Genomic DNA, 24,191 nt, shown 5'->3' on the forward strand with positions numbered 1-24,191 from the left:
GTATACCTGCAAGTATTCTTTGGGCAGGGAAGATAAAACCTAGGAAAAGAAGGGGTAACACCTCCCCCCAGGAAATAGTATGCATTCCCAATTAAAATATACTCTTTTAAATAAATACACTTAACAAATCTAAAGACAGAAATGTATCAATGCACAAAGAAAAAGACTCAAAAACGTTCTTTTGATGAGAGCTTCAAGCAGAAATAGACCCAACTTTCATTATATATTAGGGATTAGATAGATTCACTCTGGTTTTTACAAGCAGCAAAAAGGGGGAAGGGACCAGCAGCAGTTGAACCACAGATAGGAAAGTGACAGTTTAAAGTTCCTCAGTGAGGGAGAGGGGAAGATACTGACTTCTTTAAAGCATTGTGCTTGATCCCTGAAACTATATCATCTGTTGCGGGAGCTTTGGGAGCTATAGTCTTTCATCGTCACTGTCACTAATTTTCTTAAATGCAATGGGGCTCGCTTGCTTCAAAGAGGTCTTTGAAATGTCTGTATGCATGGTGGACATGGCTATCGTCTCGTAGTCGTCATCCCTCGGGTGGAAATCGCAGAAGCGAAAGAAAACCTGCAAATCCCTCTGGAAGTTCTTGTTGAGGAACCCATAAAAGATGGGGTTCACGCAGGTAGAGATCATAGCCGTGAGGTGACAGATCAGGAACAGCAAATTGTGGCTGCAAGAAGCAACAGGTAGAATTTCATGGTTCCAATCAAAGACTGTGTTAAAAACGGTCAGAGGGAGCCAGCACACCGCGAAGGCCACCACAATCGAGATGAGCATGATGTTGATCCTTTTCGTTTCAGTGGATCGGTATTTATTGTCTCTCATCTTATCCATCATGTTGCTCCTCCTTTTTAAGCGCATGTATATCTGCGGAAAAACAAAAATTCAAGAACAACTCTGTAACCTAAAACTATGGATCCTACAGGCATTTTTTTGGAGGAAACAAAGAACGGGTAAGACACATCATGAAAACAAGATTCTCTCTTACCTTTAAGTAGCAAATAAATATAAAGCAAAGGGGTCCCAAGTACTGTATCACCAAGAGAGCTGTGGTATACGAGAGCCTGATTGTCTCCAGTGGAAAGGAATCCAAGCACACGTACTTCCCTTTGTATTCCTCTATCGTTAGATTGGTGAAAGGTTCGTCGGTCAGTATGTGATACACCAGGAAAGGCAAAGATGAAGCCACCGCTAGAGTCCAGATCGCAGCAATCCCTATGTAGGCATGTCTGTTGTTTGGCCTCCAGCCACGAGGGTTGATAATCAGCTGGTGGCGCTCAATAGCAATGAGGACCAAAGAGAAAACCGAGACTGTGATGGAGACACACTGCACAAAAGGGTTCAGCTTGCACATGGCCTCGCCAAAGACCCAGTGGTCCATTAAGGTGTAGACAAAGGTGAAGGGAAGACACATGATGGTGATGAGGAGGTCCGAAAAGGAAAGGTTGACAATGAGGATGTTCGTCACGTTGCGCATCTCTTTTTGTTTTAAGATGATGATGATCAAGGCCAGGTTCCCAGAGATGCCCAGAAGGATGACGGCCCCGTAAGCCAGAGCCAAGGTGAACACCATCGCCAAAGGCACGTGACAGTCTTCATCCTCAAAGTGCACGAGTCCAGAAGCCTCCTTTGAGACATTCTGAATGGAATAGTTTCCTGCCGAGGAAAGAAGTGATGAATTCATGTTGGGTTTCCCCACACGCACACAACAATCTGGGCCCACGCTGAGCAGTGGTCTGAAACGGCAATCGGTTTCTCAGAAGCACATTCAAGACGTTAATGTTGTTCTCCTTACACAAAGAACAGGCTCCCAGCAGAAGCTGCCACAGAAATGTTCATGCCATCAATAATGCACAACCTGCAAAGGCAAAAAGAATGTACACGGATTTATTTTTCTTGGGTTTTCAAAAATGGAGGGATGTGCTTTGTACTTTATTGGAAAACCAGGGACCTCCTTAATCACAGTTGGTATATTTATTCCCCCTCACTGCCAGGAATAGGCTATTGTTTTCTATTATGGAGTGGCTGTTTAAACCTGAATTTTCACTGCTGAGATAATATTCAGAAGGGACTGTAGGGTTATCAGTTGCGTGTCAAGGCCCCAAGCCAGCCCCCCATAAGAAATAAATTCACATTAGCACAGAATTTTGGTTTAGGTTTAATGGGCAAAATTTAGGCCACAACTTTATTGATTACAGCAAATGTAAGTGGTATTGGCTTAGGCATTGGCAATAAAGTGGACTTCAGACAAGATCCAGGCCTCGGATTCCTTTAACGGAATATCCTTGGACATGGAGGGGCAGGCGATGGCTGACATGCCCTCCCCTACACATCAATAAGCCAATGCCTAACCGCCAAACCTTACAAAGTTGTGATGATTGCTAAGAGGTAGGCGAAAACCAAGTGGCCAATGCCAGCCTGCCAAATGGAAAAATTGCTACCTGGCCCCCGTCCCAAGACAGGTGACCAACCGAAGTCCAAAGCAAGGCCAGAGGACACCTAAAATAAAAGGGCGGGTGGATGGGTGGCAGCACAAAGCAGGTGCACAGCACATGATGCGCTGCCACTCATATAACCCCCCCCACACACACAATCACCTCTTTCAAAGTGATTGGCCAAGGAGGCCTGGGATGATTGTCGTGCCACCCCGGCATGGAAGGCTTCATTCCACCTATGCTGGGGTGGAGCTGTGTTGAGGACCTGCCCACAACCAAGAACATTTTCTAAAATGATCCAACTTCTCATTCCCTACAGCAGGCGTGGCTAACCTATGGTGCCTCCAGATCGCATTGGAGTACAACTCTTATCATCCCTAAGCGTTGGCCATGCTGATGGGCACTAGAATCCTACAACAACTGAACACCCACATGCAAAGCTCCCCTGCCCTGCCCAGAGACAATATTAATTAGACCTACATCTTCATACCCAGAGAAAGGATTCCTCTTTGCATAAAGCTTACTTGCAATGCATTGCACCCAAAGACAAAAAGCAATATCAGGTTAACTCACAGGCATCTGGCTGAAAGTCGTCCCTGGGGTGCGAGTTCCCAAGGACTTTGAGACAATAACCACGGGAGATCTACACATGCTGCTAGTTTTAGTGCCCAATGTTAAGCATGTTTACCCAGAAGCAGTGCTGGATTAACACACATGCTAAGTAATCTGCAGTTTAGCACCCCCTAGATACTAAATTTCAACTTCTACATAAATTATTTAAACATCAAAGGGAGCAGGGTGTAGAAATTATGAAACCAGACATTATTGTTCTGTTGTGTATATACTTCATAAGTATGCAATTATTGGTCACATCACGTACAGAAATAACCACAATTAATATCAAAATTTCATTCGGCCAGGTGTCCATAAGCTGTCAAAGAGCACTGGTGGCAGACCATACCAGGCTTGACTGCAGAAAATATTTGGCCTAATCATAAATTAGTCTCATGTCTCATTTCAAAGGTTCTTTTTTAAAAAAAATCATGGAAGTGATTTAATTTTGATGTCATGTGTAGAACACACCTAGTGCATGTTGTATTGTTTCTTCCAGTGAATAAGTGTTATAAATGCTCTTGTGTTGCTGGAACACAAAGTCTTCAAATATGCTAACTAAGAAATCATAAGGCAGCTTCACTTAAAGTTATTCCACATGCAAAAAGGCTTATTGCAAAAATATTTGTTTTAGTTAGATTGTTTCATTTTCGTCTGTCTCCTTGCCTATGTGGTGGAATGTCTGCAAATATAAAAGCGTGTTGTTTCTATTTTCATTGTCCTTTCTGTTGAAATAATAAACATTTTTTGAGTAATGCTCTGGGGGCTCTTAAACTTGACACAACCCTGCTCAGAAGTAAGTACTACTGAGTTGAAATGCAATTTTCTGCCAAGTAAGTGTGTCTAAGGTTACAACAGCGCAGCCTAATATAAGAGAGCCTCAACAGGAAATCTATCATTGTGCCAGCATAAACCCGCAGATGAGTTACGATTAAGAATGATGCCATGGTACGTTCATCTGCACTATTTTCTGACACTCAGTTTAAGGGTTTAGCTGCCATAATTTGGAATTCAGACTGAACGGTCACATATAGGAATTTTTCTATAGACCCAGAGCATACGAGATTCCAGCAGCAAGCACAGTTTAATGATCAAACCGAGTACTTCTTGAGTACTAACAAAACAACACATAACACATTCTTGGCCAGTTCAAAGCACTTATTCATTTGGAAAGGTCACGGAGCAGAGAAACACTAAGCAATCATCAATCTCATTCACATTAGGAATAATATTGCAGGTCACTGTGAGAAGCCCAGTCCTCAAAGAAATCCAATGGAGGGGGTCATCCCACTGAAAAATTTCCAGCCACCAGTCAGGCTGAGAACTCATGAAAGTTTTCTCAAAGGTGAAGACTCCTTGCCCTTCAATATCATCCTAATGCAGGATTAGCCAATGTGGTGCCCTGCAGAGGTTGCCACAGACTACAACTCCCATCACCTCTGACCATTCACCATCCCGGCTGGGGCTGATGGAAGTTATAGTCCAACATCAGGTCACCACATTGCCTACCTTTGTCCTAATATCACCAGAATTCAAAGGCCATGATCAAGACGTATTCCTTGGTTCTTCAGTCACATTGCAAAAGCATGAAGTTTGACATGCGCTGCAGAGTTAAAATGACAAGCGCCTAGAATTCTGCGTACGGATATAGGTTCAGATGATTGAAGTTAATTGCTAAGTATTTCATTCCAATAGATGTTGCTACAGGTTTGTTTGTTTTTAAATTTGTTCCTGTTCTTTATATTGTAATGTACAGCAAATGTCAGTGGAGCAGCACGGTTCAGAATAAATTCCATGCACATACAAAACTGAAAACATTTTACAGTGACTCTAAGGAGAGGGGTTAAAATGACTTGTGACCGACCCAGCTGAACCCAGGGCAGCAGATATATATGATGGTCCACTGAAGGTGTGGTAAAGCTTATGGGTTTGCCTCCTTTCTGCCTGCCTGTCTGCCTGCGATCTCAAAGACAGAAGGGCACGATGCAATAAATAGATTGAGGACTACATTTGGACTGGTAGGTCACTAGTTGTAAATGCCTGAGACAATGATAGATGATAGATAGATAGATAGATAGATAGATAGATAGATAGATAGATAGATGATAGATAGATGATAGATAGATGATAGATAGATAGATAGATAGATAGATAGATAGATAGATAGATAGATAGATAGATAGATAGATAGATAGATATAGATAGATGATAGATAGATAGATAGATAGATAGATAGATAGATAGATAGATAGATAGATAGATAGATGATAGATATAGATAGATGATAAATAGATAGATGATAGATGATAGATAGATAGATAGATAGATAGATAGATAGATGATAGATAGATAGATAGATAGATAGATAGATAGATATAGATGATATAGATAGATAGATAGATAGATGATAGATAGATAGATAGATGATAGATAGATAGATAGATAGATAGATAGATAGATAGATAGATAGATAGATAGATAGATAGATAGATATAGATAGATGATAGATAGATAGATAGATAGATAGATAGATAGATAGATAGATAGATAGATAGATAGATGATAGATAGATAGATGATAGATAGATAGATGATAGATAGATAGATAGATGATATATAGATAGATAGATAGATAGATAGATAGATAGATAGATAGATAGATAGATAGATAGATAGATAGATGATGGATGGATAGATAGATGATAGATAGATAGATAGATAGATAGATAGATAGATAGATAGATATAGATGATAGAGATAGATAGATGATAGATAGAGATAGATAGATATAGATGATAGATAGATTAGATAGATAGATGATAGATTAGATAGATAGATAGATAGATAGATAGATAGATAGATGATAGATAGATAGATAGATAGATAGATGATAGACGATAGACAGACAGATATAATGGAGCTATACTTTCATTTCAAGGATCTAATTAGCTGTGATAAGCACCTGAGTGGCTGTCTCACACACACACACCCGCCCTCCAGATCTCCTTGGAGCTTGCTGCCACCTTGTCAGGCCCCTATGCATTCTCCATCTACTTCACGAACCACCATAGCACGAATCCTGTGCTTTGTGCTTTGGATTCTGTAACCTGAAGCGTATGTAACCCAAGGTACCACTGTACTGTGTTTCTGAGCTGGATCATGCCCCACACTAGTTTAAAGTGGAAAATTCCAAGCACGGCTTCAGAGAGAGACACATTTAACTTGCGATTGAGTTTGGCACTGATCTAGACTGGTGCCCATTGGGACAGAAGGCAAGGAGACCAATAGGCAGAGCCTGATGATGATAGTTTTGTCCCCATCCTCCTCCCTGCTGAGTGCTACAAGGGGCAGGATGCTGACAGTCAGTGCTACCCCCTGGAGTGCTTGTAAGTAAGTAAGGATGCAGGCAGGTGGGGGCTGACTGAGGGCAGAGTGAGCCTGGTGCCCCATTCATCCTAATGGGCCAACCTCCACCATATATATATTTTGTGTTGTGACCTACCCTGAACCTCTTCTTTTTCTTTACTCCCCTTTGCTCCCACTTTAAAAAAAAATCCTTTTGGCCATGCTCTTTTCAGCTACCAAGAGACAAGCTCCCAGTGCACTGGAGCAGAGTTACTCCAATGGTTCTTGCAAGCAAACTCCTTCCCTAGTTAATATTCCAGCTGGCCTCTGGAAGAACAGTAGGGGGGCAAGCACAAATAAGCTATCCTGGTTGCTTTCATCTCTGGCAGAATTGCTGTCTAGCAGGGATAGGGCAGCCACTGAGGAGACAGGAACAAAATGAAAAGGATTCAAAATTAAAGAGGATTTGAGGAGGGAAAGAGCAAATCAATATTTATCCACGGAACTCAAATATACACACAACAGAGCAATCTCTTGCCATTTACGAAAAGGCAGGATAGAAAGACGGAATCAATGGAAACTTAAACCAGCAATTAATTGACCCACATTTGATGCAATCAATAGACCGCAAAGCCTTGTGGGGTATTTCCCCCCTCTTCGGAAACCTCTTCATGCAACTTAAGTTTCCCCTTAAATGGAAAGGCTTGAGCTGAAGGCTGAGTTTACCAAGGCAGCCCACAGCCTTGATCCATAAGAGCACCTACTATTCATTGGCTTATATCACAGATGGGGAACCTTTAGCTCATGGGCCAGAGGTGGTCCATGGGTCCCTCCAACCTGGCCCACAGCCTCTCCTCCTCAGCCCCTTGCCTGTGCTTAAAAGGGGAGCTGGTGCTAACAGAAACCTGACTGCTGTCCAGTGGGGTGAGAAGCGAATACAGTGGTACCTCGGGTTAAGTACTTAATTCGTTCCAGAGGTCCGTTCTTAACCTGAAACTGTTCTTAACCTGAAGCACCACTTTAGCTAATGGGGCCTCCCGCTGCCACCATGCCGCTGCCAGAGCATGATTTCTGTTCTCAACCTGAAGCAAAGTTCTTAACCCGAGGTACTATTTCTGGGTTAGCGGAGTCTGTAACCTGAAGCGTATGTAACCTGAGGCACCACTGTACAGCTGGAGAGGAAGAAGGGAATAAAATAATACACTCCAGCCATACTAGAAGAGTCACAGTTTCTCACACACACACTTACTGTATTTTTTGCTCTATAAGACTCACTTTTTCCCTCCTAAAAAGTAAGGGGAAATGTGTGTGTGTCTTATGGAGTGAGTGCAGGGCTGTGCAGCTATCCCAGAAGCCAGAACAGCAAGAGGGAATGCTGCTTTCACTGCGTAGCGATCCCTCTTGCTGTTCTGGCTTCTGAGATTCAGTTTGTTTTTTTCTTGTTTTCCTCCTCCAAAAACTAGGTGCGTCTTGTTGTCTGGTGCGTCTTATAGAGCGAAAAATACGGTACACACTTCCATTCAGGCACTATCAACTTTCAAGGAAGGCACATTTCAGCCAGGCAAAAGTACTTGTGAGAGAACGAGCAAAACTGGTGAGGGTCTGCGGCTTAGGAAGGGGAGGGAAGAGTCCTGAGGATTAGATAGGGAGGCCTACATTCAGCCCCTAAGCCTGAGCTTCCCCACCAGCTTAAGCCCAAACCAGCTTCAACGGTCTTTGGAGCTTGCTGGCTGCCCTGTTACTTGTCTCCGAGTTCTGATAAACAAACTAGCTTCATTTCTCATGGTCAGCAAATGCAACATAGATGACGAACATGAAAGCTACAATAGTGGAAGTGTGGTAGAAGAAGACATGGCATTTCAACCAGGGAGGTTATCATTCACCAGCATCCACTGCATACCCTCCAAGATTTCTCTGTTGAAAATAGAGACGTCTCATTCCATAATGATAATTTTACTATTTATACCCCACATATCTAACTGGGTTGCCCCAGCCACTCTGAGCAGCTTCCAACATATATAAAAACCTAATAAAACATTAAACATTTAAAAAACCCTTCCCTATACAGTGGTACCTCAGGTTAAGTACTTAATTCGTTCCGGAGATCCGTTCTTAATCTGACACACCACTTTAAGCTAATGGGGCCTCCTGCTGCCGCCGCACCGCCAGAGCACGATTTCTGTTCTTATCCTGAAGCAAAGTTCTTAACCTGAAGCACTATTTCTTGGTTAGTGGAGTCTGTAACCTGAAGCGTATGTAACCTGAAGCATATGTAACCCGAGGTACCACTGTACAGGATTGCCTTCAGACAGCATGTGGGTCAAATAACTCCATACCGTCCATCATTTCTCCAATAAAAATAGGGACATCCTAAAGAAAAGTGGGACATTCAGGGATCAAATCAGAAACCAGGATGGCTTCTGTAAATGCGGGACTGTCTCTGGAAAATAGGGACACTTGGAGGGTCTGCCACTGGGGTGTGTCTGGTTTTTTTAACAGGAAGCCTAACACAGGAGGTAAGATGAACCCAGGGCCCAAACAAGGTTTCAATAACAGGACTTAGACTTGGACTAGAAAGCAGAACCTCTCAGCATGAAGAAAAGGTGAGCTTCTCCATTTAAAAGAAGACCTAACCTGGGGGGGGAAACTGTAAAGACCTGATGAAGAGAGCACAGCAGAGGTTATATTTTCTGAGAATGCTCCGGAAAAATAATCTCTCAAAGGACCTGTTGATGGCATTCTACCATTGTACTGTTGAGAGTGTATTAACTTATGGTCTGTGCGTGTGGTTTGGGAGCTGCAGTCAGGGGGAAAAACAATGCTGTCCAGGGTTGTAAAGACTGCAGAGAGAATAATTGGGTGCACTCTTCCCACCTTGAATCAAATCTATGCTCCAGGTGTCATAAGAACATAGCTGTCAACGTTTCCCTTTTTTAAAGGGAAATTCCCTTATTCCGAATAGGATTCCTCGCAAGAAAAGGGGGAAGTTGACAGCTATGCATAAGAAAGCTGCAGAGATAGTGCAGGATAGTGTCACCCCGGAAATTATCTCTTTCAGCTTCTGCCTTCTGGAAGAAGGCACAGGGTTATAAAGACTAGCCGCCTGAGAAACAGTTTTTATCCAAATGCGATTTTGGTTTTAAACACAGTGTAAGGTAGTCTCTGTGAGAGTATATTGTATTTAATTATGGAGTATCAGAGTTTTTAGGGGGTTAACCAGGCTGGGATAGCTGGGATAGCAGGCTTGTTGGTTTTTGAATGTCTGATGTAGATTTTTTCAATTTCGTTGTTCTGTATGGGACAATGACAATAAAGATTATCGTATCGTATTGTATAAAATGCACCTCATCTATGCATCTAGAACTAAGAGGAAAAGCTTCCAGGCTAGATGGTGGAGTTGCATTCATGTGCCAACATCCCTAATTTTAGAAACATGTGGTGTGATCCTAAACATGTTTAATCAGAAACAGGGCTGCGAGTTTAGCGAATTTTATCAGCATGATGAATCCATTAAAATATATTGGTCAGCTAAAAAGGTTCCCCTAACTTACTGACCATCAGGTTTTAATAATAATAATAATAATAATAATAATAATAATAATTTTGATCTTGTTGTTAATTTATTTAATTTGTTATTCAGCTAATGGCCTCTCTGCAATTTACAGCCAGGTTTTAAAACATGCATTTGTAAAAACAAAAGCCACCAAAAGTTAAACAATTGATCAGAACATAAAATGAACACCAGATTCCAAATGGGATGGGGGCTTTATCAGCAACCTAGACTGGGAGCAATAGAAATCTTGGCTTAGCTGGGTCATATTCTCGAAGCTACCAACATGAGTTTGACCAAACTGCGGGAGGCAGTGGAAGACAGTAGTGCCTGGCGTGCTCTGGTCCATGGGGTCACGAAGAGTCGGACACGACTAAACGACTAAACAACAACAACAACATTGCATCAAATGCCTAGGTGGAGAAAAAAAGTCTTAATGTGGTGCCAAAAATATGTCAATGTCAGTTCTAGGACAGTGTGTCACAGTATGGAGATCTGGGGATGTCAGGGAGGAACAAAGACAAGTCCCTCTCTACTGCTGCCACCCTCCAAAGCTTTCTCAGACAGGGCAAACAGAGAAGGGGCTCAGAGGACACGCATATGGTTCAGTTAGAGTTTTCTTAACAACAACAATTTGCACAACAAAATTGATAAAATGGATGACAGAATTTACTAATAAAACAGCAGATGACAAACACCATCTTAGACAGGGAAGGGGAAACTGTGTTCCTGCAGATTTTCACGGATTCTGGCTCCAGCACCCATCCTTGAGCATTGGACATGCTGGCTGAGACGGATTAGAGTTGTCGTCTAGCAATATCTGAAGAGCCGGTGGCCCAGTGCTCAGGGATGGGTGTTAAGCTGGAATCCACGAAAATCTGCAGGAACACAGGTTCCCCTTGCCTGTCTAAGATGGTGCCTGTCATCTGCTGTTCTTATTAGTAAATTAGCATATTAGTAAATATGAAGCATCTATAAATTAGAAGAGGTTTTCCCTTCTGTGTGACAGAGAAGAGGGAATGCGTCTTCTCAATTATGCTTGCTGCAACAATACATGTATCATCATCTAAAAATGAATAGGGCATATTATTCCCTTATTTTTTTCTCTCCTTTATGCATATTGAATAATCAATCAATTAAAACTCATTTTGGGCTTTTTCCATGTTTGCACATTATTTAGCTGCTAATACACTTCCCCTCTATTTGAATTAGATGGGGGCTGCCCACACCTCCACATATCTGAATTTGTATATAAGGTGCAGCTTCAGTTCTTCCTATTCATGCCTGTAGCTGTTTGTGCTTATCTCTGCCTTCCAATTTGTTGATACTATTATGCCAGTTAAGTACTGACAGGGCCTGTGTGCTGGTAGCTTCATGAGCCTTGTTTTTAATAAACATTTCCCCACCCCACCCAAGAACTGTGCAAAAGCAAATTTGTTCGTTCCGTTTTCTGATTTTGTGCAAAAGAAAGAAAGGAAAACACACTGGAAATAGTTACAAGAACGGCCATAAAAGAAATGAAAGCAATGAAGAAGTACTGGGTATGGGAAGGGGAGGAGCAGAAAGTGGCAATCGCTCCAATCAACCAAAATCACAAAAACAAATAATAATACGTGATCCCGAGTGGAGTGGTTTGGAAGGGAATTTGCATTATTCCAGTATCAGGTGAACCTGAATTTACAAGCAGAAGCATTAAGATGGGCATTGTTCAAGGGTAACATCATGTGGACAACACAAATTAAATGCGAATGCAAACAGCTGCAAACACACAGTAAACTGGTGTGAAAAAGCCCATGATTAATCAGTTAAGATTTCTTTAATTGGAAAACTATCCTCCTTCTAGGCCCCATGGAGTAAGTTACTTCCTAAGTGTGATTAGTTTTGCAGCCTTACATACTGTTACACACAACCCCAATCTCCACAGCAGTGCAAGATTCCAGGGGACCAAGTGCTTACACAGGACCTGTGTTTCCTTTGGAAATGAGGCACAGCGGAGAATGTAGTTCATTTACACATATATACAACCTGAGTCCAAGCTGGAGGGAGGCAGCATTGGAATTAAACAGACACCTGCCATTTCTCTGCCTCTCTCTCCAGCCCACTGCTTACTAATTCTGTTGAATAACTCTACTACACTCTGCACGAAGCTTCTGCCCACATTACTTCTAACTCTCTATTCTCTTCCTAGCTTTTTGCGACACAGGCAGAGGAGATGTCCCACTCGCTTTGATCCTGTGTTGTGCTATATTACCCCCAGGCTGCCATCTCAAAGGGGATGCGTCTGACTTAATTAACACTTAATTTATGTTGATTCCCTTGGATTAGCATTGTCTAGCACACAGCCTAATCACAGGGGTTAGGCCTAATGCGCACACACAGAATCTGGCTTTTTCCTGCTTCTAACACCCCCAAGCCTTTGTTAAATTCTAATACTGCTGGTGCCAGGAATTTAGGAAAAACTTTGGTATCAGGCTGCATAGGTGCCACCCTAAACACACTAATAGTGCAACAACAACAATGGTGCAATCCTATGCATGTCAGTCTTTCTTACTTCAGTGGGGCTTGCTGTCAGATAAGAGGGAATGGAACTGCCTCTTTGGAATGTATTCCTGTACCACTTAACTGAGAATTAGCCTCATTGAACCCAATTGTTCCCGGTAGAACAGGATTGCACTGTTAAGTAAGGAAAGGCATGGTTAAGATCATGCTGGTGTTTAATATTCACACCCTGCCTTCTTTCCCATCTATCAAAACTTTCCAAAGTTGATTGCCCTGAGCAGAGGCTGCACTGCCAGGCAGAAGAGTTTGGATTTGATATCCCGCTTTATCACTACCCTAAGAAGTCTCAAAGCGGCTAACATTCTCCTTTCCCTTCCTCCCCCACAACAAACACTCTGTGAGGTGAGTGGGGCTGAGAGACTTCAGAGAAGTGTGACTAACCCAAGGTCACCCAGCAGCTGCATGTGGAGGAGCAGGGAAGCGAACCCGGTTCACCAGATTATGAGTCCACTGCTCTTAACCACTACACCACACTGGCTCTCACTGGGCAAGAGCCTATTCCTGAAAGGGAATCTTGATAATCCTTTCTGACCCAGATACAGGCAAATCCTCACATCAGAACGCAGGGGTGCCAACTTGAATACAATATTGGGGGGCATAATCAATCACAAGACACACACATGCACATGGTTTGAATGGCAATGCCCATCAATGGGGGTGGAGGGGCTCAAATATTTTATGATGGGGAAAAGGGACCTTGGCCCCTAGGAGTTTGCTCCAATGTCAAAACATAGCTCCAGAGGATCACAGTCACTGACCAAACTTCAATCCTTTCTGTTTCATTAAAAGGGCAAAAAGCAGGAGGTGTAGACAGAAAACTTTCATGGACCCCAATATAGCCCAATCCAGAAACCAGTTAAGCCAAAGGACGTAGGATGGGGAGCTGAGGAACTGGCTTCTATGCATGGCAAACTTTTGGACTTAGTGAGACTTGATTCCAAATAAACATGCACAACCCCACTCCCTACTCTTAAACACTAAGAAAAGATCTCTGTTGAAATCTTCTGAATACATTTATACTATTGTTGTTGGGAGAGACCTATTATTATTATTAAGTTGTCTGCCTTCACATATTGAGGATGAGATGTCAGGTTGCAAACGATGTACCCTCCCATGAGAAGATGCTCATTGAACTCAATGGGAGAAAATATACATAGGATGAGACTAGACATAGTCAAGTGCATCAGCAGAACGCGCTGTGTGTGTTTTGAGGGGAGGCAGAGAATGCAAGACTTCCAATTTTCCTCTTCAGCCTTGAAGCTCCCACATTAAGTCAGCATCTTCCACAACCCCCTCTCTCACAGGTTGCATAGCTCCTGAATCCTGGGAACCTAAAACAGCACCCTAAGAGGAGGGAGGAGGGGGAAATGATCCACCTGTCTGTGTCTGGACGCAACCAAGGGAGGTTAAGGAAGTGGGATCTAAACCGACTTCAATCCAATTCATCCTCACGACCAGTCTGTGGAGTGCAGCAGACGTCAGGCCGTCTTCCTCCAGTTGTCTCCCATTGTTTGAGCCTCTCTGCTTTCATGCAACAAAAGCCCCCACTTAACATGGGGAGAACCCTCCACCAACGACGGACCCCCTCGTGGGAATTGAGGAGACGTGGCTAGTTCATTCCATCTGCTCTAATTCCATCTGCGCTTGCGCTTTTTCTGCGGAGGAGACCTGAGCCTCCTCTGTGTCTTGGTACTGGGGAAACGGGGGTCATTTATTTGCCACGATCGCCTTCCCTTCCAATACAACATTACCCACAGTGCTGTCCTCCCCGCCCCCCGGGTCTCCTGGAGACCTCGTGCGCTCCTGAGCCGACCGGCTGTAACTTGACACCCACGCGGTCCCATCCCACCGCGTCTCTCCAATCGGACCCTCCAGTCCGGATCTGCCCTAAACATTAACTACAGGCGACTCCCTGCAGCCAAAGCTGCTGCGTCTGCCGAAGGTTCCTAAGGGTCAAGGTTCAGCGGGGTATTTACTGCCCCTTCCGTATACTTTCTGGAAAATACAGGCTTGGAGAAGGATGGGGAACCTCCAAATGTCTCCAAAGCCCATCACCCCTGACCACTGGGGATGCTGGCCGGCGAGGAGGGCAGGCGGAGCCCCACCACATCTGAAGGGCTACACAGGCTTCCCACTGTTGTCCCTTTCGACGGAAAGAGCGGTCCTACTTCCCTTCCGCGGGTTACCCGAACCCGAAAAGACTCTCACTTCCAGCAGACGCTAGATGGCCATCTGTCATGGATGCTTTAGTTGAGATTCCTGCTTTGCAATGGGCTGAGGGACCCCAACCCCCTACAATTCCCCTCCTTTCCTCCCTGTATACCAGCTTCTTCCCCATGTTTACATTCCTTCTGGCTGGGAGAGCCAGGCGTGCGGATGAAAGGGGCCAGAGATCGCGCGCCTAGGTCCTTCTGCGAAGCGCTCCGCTCCTCTGCCTGCCCTTTCGCCCTTCGCCGTTGCTGGCAGATTCTCCCCAGTTTTTCTGTATCGGCTGGTTTGAAGACCTACAGAACAGCCCTCGGCTTCTTCTTACAGCTTCTTTCCTTTCTCTTCTAGCAAAAAAAGAAAGAAAGAAAGAAACCCTTCTCCCCTCCTTCTCTCCCTCCTTCCCTCTCTCTCCGATCTTTTCGGAAGTTTTGGTGGCTTGAGATGCGCCCCTTACAAGATGCCCAACAGGCGCGTCCGACGGCGCTGCCTCGGCTCGGCTGGAGAACTACGCTCGAAGCGGTTCTCTTGCCATTCCTGCGAAGCCCGGGTCTAGCACGTGCCAGATTGGGGAGATGGCTCGTTTCGCGGGCACGGTCATTTCGTCCAATGTGCAAATGGGAACAGGTAAACGCCTTTAGGGGGTGGGGAGAGATCCGCTGGCTTTTTTTAAAAAAAAGGATAATACAGTAACAGCCACAAAAGAGTCTCTCACCTGCATTCTTCCTTTCTTCCAAGCACCATCCTAAGTGCTGAAGCGAGAGGATAAGAGACGGCTGACTTGGGAAGCGAAAGGCGAAAGAAGGACAGACCCGCTGGCATTTGCCCACCACGGATCCCGAAGATTGGGTGAGCGGAGCAGGAGGCGTCCCCCTTAAAGCTGAACTCCACCTTATTCTCCCACTCTCACATGACGGTGTGCGGTGCGGGATGTGAAGATCCCAGCACACGCGCCTCACCTTTAAGCTGCACATCTGGAGGTGGGTTGCCTAGTAATTCCGAAATAAATGTAATTAAGTATGGAAACTGCAGGGAAGGAGGGGGAGCGGGGAGGAAAGGGGCTGGGAAGAGCTCTCGGGTGTGGGAGACAGTTTCTGAAATGCTTCTGCAATCCGGATTTTTGTCGGCGTGGTGGTTTGCGAGCCTGCGCCACCTCGTGGCCGAAGCCCGTCGGTGCCGAACCCTTCTCTGTGCATGGGGTTATGTAAAACGATCATTAGCGGGAGTGGCGGCTGGTATGTGATTTCATGTGCGACCCCCCCCCCCCCAAAAAAAAACCAACCCTCGGTTTTTTCGAATGAGAAAATTCGACTGATGGAGAGGCCCAAACGCTCTGTGTGTGTGTGTGTGTGTGTGTGTGTATTAAAAAAAATCTGAAAAATCTGTGTATCTGAAGAGGTGTGCATGCACACGAAAGCTCATACCAAGAACTAACTTAGTTGGTTTTTAAGGTGCTACTGGAAGGAATTTTTTTTTGTTTTGACTATGGCAGACCAACACGGCTACCTATCTGTAACTAAAAAAAATCTATTAGTTAAATGGAAAACACAAAGAAGATGAGCTATCACTTCTGAAATCAACTAACAGAGCAAAAAAGGTAAAGGTAAAAGGACTGCTGACCATTAGGTCGAGTCGCAGACAACTCTGGGGTTGCGGCACTCATCTCGCTTTACTGGCCGAGGGAGCCGCCGTACATGTGGCCAGCATGACAAAGCCGCTTCTGGTGAACTAGAGCAGCACACGAAAACACCATTTATCTTCCCACCGGAGCAGTACCTATTTATCTACTTGCACTTTGACGTGCTTTCGAACTGCTAGGTTGGCAGGAACAGAGCAATACATTAGTCCAGAACTGGAGATATACCATTGCTATGCTGGCAGTACAGGGTACCACATCCAATATGTGCCTGGCGGAAGATGGCAGGGAGAAATTAGCATAAAATACAAAAGTGATGTTTCTGGGGAAATGACAGATAGTCTCCTGGCATCTCTGGAAACTCCAACCGCAGCCCACCATTCCACAGCTGTGCTGAGCCCAGCGATGCCACTCCCCCACAGAGGCAGTCAGTGAACTCAGCACAATTGGGACACACCCATTGCACCCCATCATCACCACAAAATGACAACACGGAACCCCCTACTCTGTTAAGCCATGGTGATGCAGCTAGCAAGCACCCTATTGCCACCAGTCCCCAGGCATGCTCTCAGGCAGGGCTTTGAGTCCACATGTGTTCCTTACTGTGGCATTTGCCCGTTCTTTTTAAAATGCCTGTACAGGGGAAGAGAAAGAGTTAATAGGTAGACTAATAGAAAAGCCAGAGGCAGAGCCTACCTGTTTATAAAAGGGCTTAGTCCATGGTTTGGTTGGTTGGTTGGTTGGAAAAAGGCAGTTGGGAAAGCAGTTGGCCGACAGTTGGAATTAGAGAGACAGTTAGTGCAGTTGGTTCTTGAGTGAGGGGAGGTAGAAGAGTTAAGAGACAGGATAAAATAAGACTAAGAAGGTAAAGAGTAACAACATTTTGAATGCAGTTAAAGTTTATTTGTGTTTGCAATAAACTACACTCTTCTTTGTTAACTTAAGAACCTGACTGAGACTAAGTGATTTACCGGGGAGGACCTAGTTGGTGGCAGCGGATTAGTGGTGTACGGGTCAATAGTCTATGAGATGACCGGGGGCTCCGTTCGAATGCCACACTTACAACTACTGTTTTTCAGCAAACACACACAAGGGAAGAAAGAGAGTCCACATGACATCACTTCTATATAGCTCCCTGGGCAGACCCACACGCCAACAGACACACTGGACAAGGGTGCAAGACCGACCCAGGGTGGGGCCAGGAGACACAGCAAGTGCAGCCACAGAACATATGAAATGCCTGCTGGATCAGGCCAGTGGCCCACCTAGGCCAGCATCCTCTTCTCACAGCAGCCAACTAGATGCCTGTGAGAAACCAAAACAGAAGTGCACTCTCCCTGTGCTTTCCTGGAATTCAAAAGCGTACTACCTCCAGCCATGGAACAAAAGCGACATCCAGCGGCTCATTGCATAGGGCAGCAGAGGGGAGCCTAATGAGGTCCTTGTGTTTTGATGGCCTTCCTAGTTAGCCTCCGAGGCTAAATGGTGGCTCAGTACCACTTTCCAAGGAATACAGAGAATATCACAGAATAAATAACTCTGTATGTGGTTTACAAAAATTCATTGACAGTAATGTACCAAAAAAGGAACCATGCAACGGTTGAGCAGTGAATTGCCATTGCATAGTTCCTTTTTGGCCTAACCAGAAGAAGATTCATGAAACAGAGATTGAAATCTCATTGTCAGAGTTCTGTTGCAATTGCACCAGCAACAAGTATACACATCGAGAATTATGCTCTTGGACTCATTGCAGGAATATTTGGAATGCCTTTTTTTTAAAAAAAAAAAACCTTGATTGCAGGCTTTGCTGGCTTCTTGCCACGGCCAGACATCCTGGATCCTTCTTCTTACAGCAGACAACTACAAAGATAAGAGTTTTCTATTTGGAATGTTTGACTTCGATATATTGAATTGTGTATGTCACTATGATTTCGGCATTGTAGATAGCATTTAAAACTCTTAAGCATTAGACGGTGTTGATTACTGTCAATGAATTTTTGTAAACCACATACAGAATTATTTAGTTTGTGATACGCTCTGGTGGCAGCAGCAGCCATCTTGCTTGTGCTCCCTGAGAGGTCTGTTCCCTCGTGGTACAGGGCATCTGAGTGAGCAGGGAAAGGAGGGACTGCGTCCCCTGCCCACCTCCTTCTGAGACCCATCCTGAGGCAGGCAGCTGATGCTGGGTCATATTAGGGTCCGACCATTGTAGTTGCAGCCCATGTGATAGGGCAGAGCCATGCAGCAGCCACCCTCTGGACACCAGTAGCTCTGCACCTTGGTCACAGCATACAGCTGTATGTACATTGAGCCTGTTTCATTGAACTTGTGTGCAGAACTCCCTAGGCCAGGCTTAGCAAAGCAAAAACAGCAGAAGTTTGATGCCCGTGGATGTGACTGTTGTGATTGGTGCAGAAAGGTGGTTTTTGGCTGCCAAAGTTAAAATGTAAGAGAAATATAGATTTTTGACACCCACGAAAAACGGAATAGATCCTGCATATTGGTGGCTCACGCTTCAGAGGCTGCGAGTCCAAGGCCACATTCATTTTTTTTAAAGAAAAGAAAGGAAAAGAAACCCAACTGAGAGCACCTTGTTTTGTAGCTGTTGTGGCAGGCTCCAAGCCAAGGGCCAGCTTGTCATTTCAAATTGCCGGATGAATGCCATGAATAATTATCAGTCATACTCCCAACAGACTCAGGATACTAAACAGATACACATCTCAGTGCTCCTGGAAGAAGACTATTGATTAAACAATAACTGGCAAAGGAAAGAAAATGTCAGACTGACTGCTGCGTTTAACCCAGATGCAGTACGTGGAGAGCATATCCATAAGGCCTAGGTGGTCAGATGAGGGTGTTTCACTAGCCCAGCTTTTTTCATCCTGGCATATTAAGCCAAACTCATTTTATTTTCTAAAGTCCCTCCTTTGCTTCTGGTTGCCCTGTTTAGACTGCATGTAGTTGCTTCTGAGACGGGTTTGGGATAACTGAAGCAGGAGTAGTCAATGTGGTGCCTTCCCAATGTTTTTGGACTACACCTCCCATCATCACTACCCTTTGGCCATACCAGCTGGGGCTGATGGGAGTTCTTGCCCAATAACCCCTTGAGGGTAACCACACAGATTACCACTGAACTAAAGCCTAATATCTTGATTTAACTTTAGTATCTCTCTGATATCGAGCAAGGGATGATCATTGTGCACCTAAAAACTCATTGGTGCTCCTAGACAGGGTTTGGCTCCTGGATGTTCAGGTTCCAACTGCAACTATGAGCATTTCTCCATAGCCTTGTTTGTGCACCAGCTGCATCCTTTTCTGGAGAAGGCAGATCTTGCTATTGCCAGCCATGCTTTGGTCCTGTCCAGGTTCAGCTTCTGTCACAAATTCTAAACCTTAAAAACTACAGGTGGTGCAGAGTGCCTTGGCCAAATTGCTTTTGGGTTCCCTTTATAGCTGAGGTGGGAAACTCGGCTCATGGGCCAAATCCACAACTCCAGGCCAGCCCCCTCACTGGCCTTGGTTCACACCCTCCTTGAGTGATTTTTGCCTGACTGGAAGGTGTCCTTGATGTCTGATAATGACTGTTGTTCGTTCGGATGGAGGACAGAGTGTGTGTATATTCAGAAGCTATGAATGCAGAAGTACAAAGGTGTCCTGGCTCCCAGTTTCAGACTCAGTATTTGGACTCTTGGCTCAGGTATGATGCTTGTTCCAAAATTCACTACAGCGCCCCAACATAGTTCATGTTACAGGTTACAAAGTCAGAAGGCACAGCAGAGCATTAAGGTACATGGCCAGGTGTAAGCTAAGATGCTGTCCAAACAGCTGCCATGTCCCATAAGCTTTCCTTCTGCAGAGTGGGGAGGACACGGTCATTTGTGTGGTTGTCCCCAACCTCAAGACTGGGCAAGCAAGTGGGCACTCCTTCAAGTAGGCTGAGCGTGCAAACTGTGTTCATGCCACTGAGGCTGCCTTCACAGCCTTGAAGATAGAGGTGGGGCTACCTTGATGTCCAATTTATCCATAGGCACCTCTCTTGAGAAGTATGGTTCTTTGCTAACAAGAGGTGGCTGTGGAGTCAAGTTAGCTGGTTGGGATGCAGTATGCAAAGTATCCATTGACACCTGGACCAGTTGCTGTCCTAACCACCCACTGGAGTCCTTACCTGGGTCCTGATCATTGCCTCCCAACCTGCTGGGTCTCCTCCCAAGTCTCCCATTTCCTCCCACTGCCTCCTCCCCATCTGACCACTCACCCATGAGGCGGACTGAAGCAGCTGCTTGGGGAGGCAGAATCTGATGGGACGGCAGCCCTGTGAGCGCTCTGTTCCTCCCCCACCCCACCAAACTCACCAAATGATACCATTAGTTTGCTGTGCAGACGAATCCCCTGCATGTTTCTCCAAAGTAGGTTTCAATTAGTTCCTTGGGACTTACTCCCAAGTTATTGTGCAGAGAACATTGCAGCTTTAATTAAACTGGGCTTTGAAATCCTGCCCAAAAGTGCCAAGTTCGTAATAAAATCAGCATCCAACAATCTATAATTAGGAAGGCAAAACAGATCAAGAATGTATTGCTCTTTTCTAGGCATTAAGGAACATTGAATTAGCCTTGTAATTAATGCCTACCATGCATTAAAAAACTTCATACTTTTATAACTCCCAGCCCTTCTCAAACAGATTCCTGCCTATTGACGTGTCTGCTTCAGTGGAAAAATGTAATCTGAAGGTTTATTGAGTGAAGCACACTAATGGTTTTGGGCTTTCCCTACTCCAACTCCTAAGGGGTGGGGATTATTGAAAAAATAAACAGTTGAAAACTTAACCCAGTTGCATTCATATTTTTCTTTAAAACCAAAAACCTCTCAGTAGCTGCTGTTGTGAAATATAAACTCCCAATATTTGCATAAAGGATTGGGGGTGGATTTGCATTGCATAATGACAAACACTGCAATCCTCTACTCACCCGAGAATAGGATTCACTTCAGATTAGACCTGGTTAAGTCTAAGAGTGCAATCCTATACACATCTACTCAGCAGCAAATCCCACTGAGTTCAATGGGGCTTATTCCCAGGTAAAGTGGGCATAGAATTACATATCTCATGGACTTGTGAGATGCACAGGACTTCCAGGAGTGACATCTGGAGACTGCAAAAGAGTGTGATGGAACCCTTTGCATCTGGCTATCACAAAGAATTTATAAAATGTTTCACCTGCAGAGTCCAGCTCTGTGTGCGCCTCTGTGCTAACTATACACCAAGCCGAGTGGACGCAAAATTGAGAAGATCCATAATTGAGAAGGTCCATGTGGAGGCACCAAATTTGGGCCTCACTCTGGGCACCATATTACCAAAGTCCACCTCTGGGAGTGAGCTGTGGAGAAAGAGGAGGCCAGAGCGGAGTGAATCTGAGCAGCACTGGAAGCCGGTTGGTGAGCACAGCAGAGGAGCAGAGCCCCCCTAATACAGCAGATGACAGAGATTTGTTCAGCGCAAGCACACAACACCACTATTCCATCATCCAAGCTGTTTCCCTATTAATTTCTGGGCACAAAATGTTTGTTTTCAGCCGTAGAAGTCCCTTCAAGTCTACACACATTTTTTCTATCATGACTTTAAAGCCTTAATGGCTGTACCCTTTGAACACTGTATTCAAGAAGGTGAGAGCTGTTCTTGGTGGAAGCTGTGAAGCTTCTTCCCCACAGAAATTACTTTTGGGAATGCTGCAACACTTTCTTATTTGGGCTGCCGGGTAGGATTCAACACCCAGTTGTGATTTAATGGATTAGGAAAACATGTCTTGAAATCCCTGTTCAGCCATCTCGCTCGCTGCATGACTTAAGCTGACACAGGCGTTCTCCGTCAGCCTAACAGACTGCCCTTTGGCTGCTGTGGTGATAAATAAACTCGTGTATGTCACCCTGACCTCCTTTGGTAATAATATTTTTTAAAGGTAAGTGACCTGAAACAAACATTGCAGTGTGGAGTGCTTTTGCTCAGGGTTCCAGCCAGCCAGCCAGCTATACCCTCGTCCAAGACACTCTAATCCATCCTGGATAGCTCAGTTGGTTAGAGTGCAATGCTGATAATGCCAAGGTTGTGGGTTCGATCCCCAAATGGGACAGCTGCATTATTCCTGCATTGCAGGCGATTGAACTAGATGATCCTAAGGGTCCCTTCCAACTCTACAATTCTATGATTTCTTTCATTTCTGTGATCTCTTGCCTGGTTTTTTGTTTCCCACCCACCCCAACAGTCAACCAGCAGTCACAGCAACTCAACACACTCAGCCTTCATTGGGTTATCCTCCCTACTTGCTACTTTTAACTATTTCCCCCTAAGCTTCTTTTTTTGTACTTTGCCATTCCCCCAAGTCTCCTGAGAATTCACTTTTCAGCATGGATGCCACCATTTTGGCTACATAAACGCCTGCATCTGCACTCTCGTTTGAACAATAGAAATAAAGAGACAGATAAATTAAACGTCTTGGGTTTAGCAAACATGAGCTAATATTCATTGGTTTTACGATAATGCATTCTACAGTTTAATACAGAGTTTTATCTTACTGATTTGAGCAGAAGTTTCAGTAGTATTAAGTGTCCCCTTGTCCTTCAGGTAGACAAGGAAAAAATCTAGCAATAAAAACAAATAGATTGACTTAAAAAAAAGTTATGACATCAGGGTGCAAAACTCTGTACACTTACGTGCAGGTAAGCTCTATTGAGCAGGTCCCAAACTCTATTCCACAAGCATCAGCTGGGTGGGCTGTGGCATGTCTGTGGATTTCAAGTTGAAGACACAAGATGACACATTCATCATATTAAATATTCCTATTGATTTTAATTCATAGACTCATAGTTGGAAGGGACCCAAGGGTTATCTAGTCCAGCCCCCTGCAATACAGGAATTAATAATTGCATTTTATTGCATCTTTTATTTCTGATATTGTATTTCATTGTATTGCAATAAAAGCAATATAATAAAACACAATGTATAATAAACAATTGAAGCAATAAAATACAATAAAAAACCATACAGTATTTAGAACGGCACATTATAATTGCTACAATAGGCAGAGAGATCCTAAAGTAGTCCACTGAGGCCCTAAGCAATTTGCAAGTGGTCTGGGGAAAGAATGGGAACTATTGTTCTCTTGAACACAGATGAACTTTCTCCAGAGTAAACTTACATAGCACTGTGTTGTAAAAGTTGGGAGACCCATACAGTATGTTCAGAAGGTATCTTATGTACCCAGCACTTTCCTAAACAGACAAAGAGACTGTGCTTTTAAACAGAAGTCACACCACACCACACATCTAAAGCAGTGTTTCCCAACCGGTGTTCCGCGGCACACTAGTGTGCCGCGAGACGTTGCCTGGTGTGCCGTGGGAGGGAGGAGGGCGAGTCGGGCGGCGAGAGGCCTTAGGCGCCCTGCAGAAAGGCTCCTCTTTGTGGGTGGGTTCTCCCCCCTCCCTTAGTGCATCATATTTAGTTGGGGATTCTGGAGAGGGGGGCGGGGGCGCGCTGGCCCCGAGCGGAACAGATGCGCCGTCGTCCCCACCTCCCTCTCCTCAGTAGCTCCGAGCCGACTGACTGAGGGTGGGACGCGGCCAGCGGCGTCCTCTCTCTCTCTCTCTCCGCCTCCCAGCACCGCTTTTCCCGAGGCGGGCGCGCGCCTAAGGCTGAATGGGAGCAGCCTGGAGGCTTGGCGGCCTCTCAGCGGCTCATGACGGGCGTCCCCGAGGCGGGAGGTGCTGAGCAGGGGCTCTGCGAGAGGGCACGAGGGATGCGTGGTGGTGCCTGCGCGCGCGTGACTTAAGAGGGCGACCTGCTCCCTCTCCT

General features: G+C 44.9%; 2 protein-coding genes across 6 annotated transcripts in view; one reads left to right on the forward strand and one right to left on the reverse strand.

Annotated features, from left to right (window-relative positions):
* On the reverse strand, nt 1-20,600 carry NPY1R (neuropeptide Y receptor Y1). Of its 4 annotated transcripts, none has more exons than XM_081926122.1 (3): nt 17,048-20,600; nt 999-1,868; nt 1-877 (listed from the first exon to the last, which is right to left on the reverse strand). In XM_081926122.1, the coding sequence occupies exons 2-3, from the start codon at nt 1,692-1,694 to the stop codon at nt 419-421; spliced, it is 1,155 nt and encodes a 384-aa protein (XP_081782248.1). In that variant the 5' UTR covers nt 1,695-1,868; nt 17,048-20,600; the 3' UTR covers nt 1-418. The 4 variants fall into 4 exon arrangements, with proteins under 4 accessions (XP_081782248.1, XP_081782247.1, XP_081782245.1 ...); XM_081926121.1 differs by having other exon boundaries at nt 16,955-20,600; XM_081926119.1 differs by lacking the exon at nt 17,048-20,600 and adding an exon at nt 15,431-16,043 and having other exon boundaries at nt 999-1,666.
* Nucleotides 15,589-24,191, forward strand: part of NPY5R (neuropeptide Y receptor Y5) — a 26,853-nt gene continuing 18,250 nt past the window's right edge. Inside the window, exon 1 of one of the 2 annotated variants that reach the window (XR_014171844.1) lies at nt 15,589-15,695. The gene's annotated coding sequence lies outside the window, so the exon portion shown is untranslated. The remainder of the gene's footprint in view (nt 15,696-24,191) is intronic. The other variant, XM_081926140.1, reaches the window with a different exon arrangement.

The sequence above is a fragment of the Podarcis melisellensis genome (genome assembly GCF_964234715.1).
Source record: "Podarcis melisellensis genome assembly, chromosome: 9".
In the NCBI taxonomy this organism is placed as follows: Eukaryota; Metazoa; Chordata; class Lepidosauria; order Squamata; family Lacertidae; genus Podarcis; species Podarcis melisellensis.